Raw genomic sequence first — 7,623 nt, 5'->3', positions numbered from 1 at the left:
TCTCCCTCCTCCCTCCCCCCCCCTCTCATTTTTGAGACAGCGTCTTATTTTGCAGGCCCGGTTGGGATTACGCATGTGCACTGCTACACTCCACCTGTATGAGTTTCTGAGTATGATGTGCATGCTACTGCTCTGTTATTTTTTGGGAATGTACACTGTCAATCAGAAATGTCTATGTTTCTTACATAGTTGCACAGAGACATAATTTTGAGGAGTAAATTGGTTTATTGAAAGATAAAATTTGTAAACAATCTTAATACAAAAACTTGAGCATCAGCTACTTTGAGATCTCTTTTGCTGCAATTAAAGTTTTTTAAGTACATAAATGTGTCACGGAAAGGAAAAGCTCTGTCTTTTTTCTTTTGTACCACTGGGAACAAATTTAGGGCCTTGTACATGCAATGCAAGTACTCTATTGCCAAGCTAGACCCTAGCCTAGGAAAAAGCTTTCAGCACTCAGAGGATTTGCTTGGTGGCAAGAATGGAGTTAACTGAAAAGCAAGCAGATCATATCTGGGCTAAAATGTACATCCTTTCAGAGTGCCCAGTGTCACATACTTAAGTAATACACACACAGGAAGTGGACACACAGAAAAGAATTCTAGCAGACTAGAAAAGCCCTGAAATGTCTATGGGGCTGGGAGGTAAAACTGAGGCAATGCATTTCTTGAACATGTTACTATGTATGATACAGTTCCTCCCATCTCAGTGATATCACAGGAGCCCAACAGCTACCCATTGGTTCTGTATGCTTCAATAAAGAATGGGCCAACCTGATACTATTAGAAAGTCCACAGGTTGTCTGCAAGTCATCTTACTGCTGCTCATTTACAGTTATGGAGTCTACTTGAAAAGTCTAACAATGACTTATTTTTAGGATTTTAGTAACTTTAGTTGCATCAAAAACTTATATATAAATAGATGTTTGCTAATATAAAACTAATAACTTTTGCTATTTCAGTGAGCAAAGGAGGAAATACACTAAAACTGGTAACATCATTATTACTGTTACTATTATGCATAATACTGAATTGAGTTGGTGAGGCAAGATGAGATACATATAAGGCAGGGTTACAATGTTCCTGTACTCTTGCCAACCCCTCAGTTAACCAATGGTCATCTGCTTTCTTGTCATGTTCAACTTATAGTCTCGGACAATGATGGATCAGAACAGGAAGAGCCGTGAACACTCATACGCAGTGGCCCCTCTGCCATGCCAGTGGGTATTCTTTAACAACAATGATACACGAGGGACATTTTAGAGTGCATTAGCAGTCAGTATGGCAGTTGCTATGGAAAAGCTGTAAATCTGCACGGATGTCACTATTTTAGTCCCTAAAAGGTGATAGGCTGGCAAACGCAGATATTTTAACCTAAGTAAAATGTCCATGTCGAAAGGAAGAATGCCAAGGTGTCACAGTACAGACGTCTTTTCCAGTCCATTTGGTCTTCAGACGTGTGGTTATACAACATTTGTTGCCTTTTCCCAGCGAGCACAATACTGCTGTGCACTGGTACCCAAGTTGGTACCCGGAACTTGTTCTCACAGGTGCAGCTGGCTGCACTCTCAGTGTTTACCACACACCCAGCGAAGCTGATGATCTGTCTGCAGGTCAGTGAGTTCTTCAACAGTTCTCCAGCTACACTGGCAGGCATATGCCCGTGCTCCTTTCTTCTCGATCAATTTTGTTTTGAGTTTGTGGAATTCTGGCATGTTGTTTCTGTGGTGAAACAGACAAACTTAAGCATAGTGTCCATGTTTAGTGTTTAATAATGCAAAAGAAAATAAAGGTTCTGTTTAGTTTCCTGCAGCCTCTTCAACTAAAACTCAGGACTCAACAGCCTTGGTCTGTTTATACCAGCAGCAGGAGACATCCTTGGGTGTCTGTTTCTGGCAGTGTTTCTCTGACTTTTTAATGGCAATGTTCTAGAAGTGACTGTTCTGAAGACCTGTTGACGTCACTAGTCAGAGAGGACAGACATGAAAACAGAATGGGAGGTGAGGAGGCTCACTCCTACCTCAGATACTCATCTCAGCTGGGCCGCAAAGGCTATCTATGCAAGTGGTGGGAAGGCAGTGGGCTTCGGATGCATTAGCTGATGCACACGTCTATGTCTATTACTGGGAAAACAAGTCTGCTAGTTCTCTAAGACAAACTCAGACTTTCTCCCATTTGTATACACGATCTGTTTATTTATTCTACCAGCAACAAAGTGCCTATTCTAAAGTCTAAATGGTGTAAAAAATTACTGAAGTAACAAGAAAGACAATCATGAAAACAATAACCATTGGGTTTGTTTGCATTATACTGATTCAGAAGTTACTGTGAGTTCAGTTACTAAAAGAAAATCAATTATAATCTTTACAACTCATGTAATAAATTTATGAACATATCTTTAGAATTATAAAACTGGATAATTTAAAAGTAAAATGTTGGTGGGGGGGACCCAAAACAAAGAGAAACAGTGAAATGAAACAGTGAAGTGTGGTGTACACGCTGAAGAAGTGCGGTGGCCAGGATACATTACTTCTTAGTGTCTGCAGCAGACAGTTTCCAAAGTGCCCTCTGCTGGTCAATGTGCATCACATTCACTACTGCACTGTGCAAAATTCAGGCACTGTTTAGATGATGAGAACCTACAAAACCCTAGAGTTTCTGGGCAACTGTCTGAGTTTAGAAAAGTGGCACCCTGACCTAGCTAGGGTTATGCAGAACTAGGAAAGAACACAATAATCTGGTTTTATTAGAATAAAAAATGAGCTCAGAAAAATGAAGTTAATGAAAGGAGGTAATACTCCCTTTATTCAATCTGCTAATTCAGTATTTTGCTAAACTTAGCATTTGCTATATGACTGCTCAGAGATTTTAGAAATAAAAATCATAGATAGCAGGTGAATCAATATCTTTTAAGTAATTTTTTAAGGATTGCTTATCTTAAAAGCTTAGAAAATAAATTATGCTGTTATTTTCCTTTAAGGAGAGCCTATGATTTAATAGACAAATACAAGAATCTTATTAAGCTCTAGTGGCAGGGTGGTCAGTAAATCCAGCTTATGCTTCCTTTACAAAGGTCTATAGTATGTGAAAGCTACCACATGCTTATTCCTGACTTGTAAAATAACACAATGAAGCAAGCAACTGCACAGCATCAACAGAGCAAGCATGCACCTGACACCACACAGCACAGATGCTTGCTCTGCTTGGTGGAACATGTGATGGACTGTGAAGCCTTCTATTTATTCACTAATCACTCTGTTTTCTTCCGGGGAATCAGTCAGTCCTTGGGTTCCTTGTGTTTCATCATTTTCTAGCACTCTTAGTTTTAGCAGACTACACCCTAATTCTAAACATGGGGCCAGTAGATGTGGCATCTTCATTTTCTGAGTGAGTACTCATAACCCTACTAAGTGTCTTACTGCCCCCTCTGACACAGAGGAGGTGCCAATGCTCAGCATAGAGAACCAACAGACTTGTCTTGCCAGTAGTAGAATGCATCAGAAGCCCATTGCTCTTCTGCCACTTGCATAGGCCTTTGTGGCACAGGTGAGTATGTGAGGTAGGGTGAGCCTCCTCACTCACCACCCTGCTCCCATGCCTGTCCTCTCTGCCTAGTTCCAATAGTACCTGGAACCCAATGTCTAGCTTCTTCCTTTAAAAGGGCATTAGCATGGTCCATCTGTGTGAACCAAGAAGCCTAATAAGCCTCATCCTAAGATGCTAACTGCCTCTTGCATCCCACAGCCAGAATTTTGTCTAAAATTTCTCTCTGGTACATCTGCTTCTTTCTGCCTTTTTCCCTGCCATGATTCATAACATTTTGTTCCTGTATTACTGTAACACCCCAGCATTAGTCTTCATGATTCTCCACTGGCCTGCTTCCCTGATATGGCAGTCTGTTACCCCTTAAATGCTAAGAGCAGTGATGAGTGCTTGTAAACCTAGCACCCAGAAAACAGGCTTAAGGATTGCTTGGTCTGCTAAGTAAGTTCCAGGCCAGCCAGACTATACTGCTAGAATTAAGCTATACTGCTTAGGCCTCTCTAAAAGCACTCAACTGCGAGTCACCACTGAAAGGACTAAATTTAAGCTCCTTACTACTGCTTTCCTAAGCTTTTTTTTTTTTTTTTTTTTTTTGAGACAGGGTTTTTCTGTGTGGTCCTGAATATCCAGGAAATCCCTCTATAGACTAGGCTGGCTTTAAACTCTTCTTGAGCCAGGCTTCTTGAAACCTTTTGAAGTTCCAAGAGGATTCACAGCTCAAGTCATGAGATTGGATGTTACTACCCAAGAGGGCAGCTTGGAAGAAGCCAGTGCAGAGTTGCTTTGTTAAGATGTTTTGGGCTTATATGGCAAAGGGAAGGATGGATATGTCAGGGCTATTTGAGCAGAGGTGTCCTGAATACTGATGGGAAGGAGTTGATGTAGGAAGAGATACTGTTTAATGACAAGTCTTCTAGCAGTGACTATTCTGAACACCTACTGATGTCACTCAGAGAGGACAGGCATGGGAACAGAGTGGTAAGTGAGAAGGCTCACCCCTACCTCAGATACTCACCTGTGCCACAAAGGCCTATGCAGGTGAACTCAAGAGGTCCACCTGCCTCTGCCTTCTGAGTGCTAGGATTAATAGTGCGCCACCATTGACCAGGTGTTCTTGGGCCCTTTTGACTTCTCTATACTACTTCAGCTCTTGACATCTTTTGTTCTTATTCAAACTACTTCTGACTCTCCACTGATGCCATCTGACTTCACCTTTCTCTGTGTCTTTAAAAATAACCCTTAAGTGCTAGGGACATACTCCATTCAGAGTTCTTGGCTAGCATGCATGAAGTCCTGATTCAAACTCTACCTTTCTGGGTGCTGGAGGTGAACTGTATCCATCTTCCCTTTCCTCTAGCTCTACTATCATATTCAGTGTGGTGTTCTCTATGCTGTCTCCCTCTCAGCTTCTGAGAGTGGCCAACGAGGTGCTGAAGAATGTCAACTGGATAAAGAAATGCTAAGGACTTACAGGAAATAGATGCATCAATAACTTGCATCTTGGTTGAGATAACCATATTCTTTAGTTGTTATCCTCTTGTCTTTTAAACATATTCTTATGTATCTTGAGTGTTCAGCTTATTTTTCACTGATTTATGTAATAACTACCAGTTTAGTTTTAACAGTGTAATAACTCTAGCTATTTCTGGTAAACTATATTCTAAAATGAAACTATCAAATACCTACAGTAAACTAACTGGTGTCTCTTTTCTCTTGTAATAAGGAAGGTCTGGTCTTGAACTCACTGTCCCTCTGCCTCAGTTTCCAGAGCGTACCACATCTGCCATTCTGGACGACTGAGACACTGTATGTTTCTCACGTACCAAGTCAATCACTTACCAGAACTTACTTTGTGCCTGTGCTTGCTACTATTTCGATGTTGCACACATCTCACTAACTGGTCTTATAAAAATTCATGTCCATGTTAGTCACTTATGAAAATGCTTAGTCACTTTGTTAGATTAACCAGGAGATAGTGAATAGTAAAACACAAACCAAAACAAATCCAAAAAAACTCAAACCAAACCAAACCAACAGCCCCCCGACCCCCAGAGGTCTGAAATTTAAAGTTAATTTTCAAACTGTGAGAGTAAAAATGGTTGAAGCTGAGAGCAGGTGGTTGAACCTGGGATTCTGGCACTACAGTAGACTTTTTTGGGGGGTCAGGACTGTGAAACTTCTGCAGTTAAGACTTTTCCATGTGTGTGTATATTTTGTATTGGAAACACACGAGTGCACAAGTGAGTTTCAAACAGAGTGATAAATGAAGAAAGCAAGATGCACGATGAAGCAGACAGGACAGGAAGGGTTTGGGGAGAGAAATGGGGTCAGATATGTCAGGAGATGGAACCTGCAGTCAGCTGGAAAGAATGAGGTGCCAAGGACTGTGATGGAGCTAAATTGGAGGTGGAGCCCATTGTGGGAAGACGAGGTTGAAGAGAAGCTGGATGGTGGAGGGTCTTGATGATGACATCTGCATGCAGAAGAACCTGGGCAGGATTACACCATCCTCAGAGCTCTGCTGTGAGAGTGAGCATGCAAAGAATGGTCTCAACAAGGGGGTTCCCGAGCAAAAATCAGAGAGGCTACCTCTGCATTCTCACTCTGAAACCTATCCTTATGTAGGCTGATGGCAAACAGATTAAAAAAGATGAGGAGGATAAGAGTCAGAGACCACGTGACTAGACCAACAAACAAAACACACAAACACCCAAGAAATGAAAAGCCCTTAGTACATTTTTTCAGGTGAAATTCTTCAGAAACATACCTGAAGAACAGATAGTCACATGACTTGTCCCACATATAGTCATTGTAGCTCACTATCCGGAAATCACAGGCTACACAACGCAGTCGGTCACATGCTCTGCTCAGAGAGAAGGAAATATGCATTAGAGATGATTGCTGTTTCAATATGAAAATATAGCACTATGCTCCAGATAACTGAATAAGCAACAGAAAGATACAGATTTATCAACTGTAACTGTTTGTACTAAAGGACTGGTTATATGTTCAAGCTTTCTGGTTAGATGTAGTAGTACACTCCTTTAATCCCAGCACTTGGGAAATATCTTAGCACTGTGATTTCAAAGCCAGCCTGATCTTTATAGCGATTTCTAAGCCAGCCAGGGCTACACAGTAAGACTCTGTTTCAAAAGAAACAAAACCAAAAACAACAAAAAAAGCTTCCAGGTTAATTTTCATATCTATCTTATAAAAGTCTTGCATGCTATCTGCATATATACACATATAAATGAATAATCTGTGGACATAAAATGAAGAGTGGATTGGCATATCAAGAACGTGAAACGCTACACTGAAACCAAACTCTCTTCCATTTATGCTTCAATGCTGGAACCATCACTTGCTGTTTCCAAAATATCTGGCGTAAGTGCTTCCATTTGCCCATTACAAAAGGCTGCCTGTGATGTTCTTGGATTCTAGTGACAGAGTAACTAAACAGGAGTCACTGTAAATAAGGCATTACTATGTTAGCAGATGAAAGGTGCTTTGAATGAAATAACAGATTAGGGTAAGGAAATTAGGAGTACTGGGTAGAGATGGGTTGGAATTTGAATAAGGTAGCCTGGACTGGTCTCATTAAGCAGTTTCTTTAAGAACGACTATGGGTTGTTTGAGGGAGCAAAAGATCATGCATGAATAGTGATGGCAAAGATACAATGAATAGCAAGACTGTGGCTAGGTTGGAGAGCGAGGACCCAGTGCCTGTCTAAGGAGAGGAAGTGACAAGCAGGTCTCCTGAAGGTGCTATGAAGTAGAGGTGTATATGTGAACATGGTGACTAAGAAAAGTGATACTATATACAAGTTTAAGAGAAGTATGAATTGCTGCTGCAGCAACAGAAACCTCCATTATTTGAAATATTTAAAAACAGATTCAACAGATACATTTGATAAAAATACAAAGTTGATAAGTTGTTAAGACACACACAGGGAGAGGAGAGGAGAGGAGAGGAGAGGAGAGGAGAGGGAGAGAGATGGAGAGAGATGGAGGGGGGAGAGAGAGAGAGAGAGGGAGAGGAGGGAAGAGGGAGAGAGAGGACTTATTTCAAAACAGGGAAAAG

General features: G+C 41.1%; 1 protein-coding gene across 1 annotated transcript in view; it reads right to left on the bottom strand.

Moving 5' to 3' along the window:
* Positions 1–205: 205 nt before the first annotated feature.
* C4H8orf37 (chromosome 4 C8orf37 homolog) overlaps positions 206–7,623 on the bottom strand; it is a 20,756-nt gene continuing 13,338 nt past the window's right edge. Inside the window, exons 5-6 of the mRNA XM_021160614.2 lie at positions 6,310–6,405; positions 206–1,721 (exon numbers count right to left, since the gene is read on the bottom strand). Of these exons, the coding sequence (XP_021016273.1) occupies positions 1,568–1,721; positions 6,310–6,405 (250 nt within the window). The 3' untranslated portion in view covers positions 206–1,567. The remainder of the gene's footprint in view (positions 1,722–6,309; positions 6,406–7,623) is intronic.

This window comes from Mus caroli, chromosome 4 (assembly GCF_900094665.2).
Source record: "Mus caroli chromosome 4, CAROLI_EIJ_v1.1, whole genome shotgun sequence".
In the NCBI taxonomy this organism is placed as follows: Eukaryota; Metazoa; Chordata; class Mammalia; order Rodentia; family Muridae; genus Mus; species Mus caroli.
The sequence above is the reverse complement of the archived record's forward strand: the minus strand, read 5'-3'. Positions and strand labels throughout refer to the sequence as shown.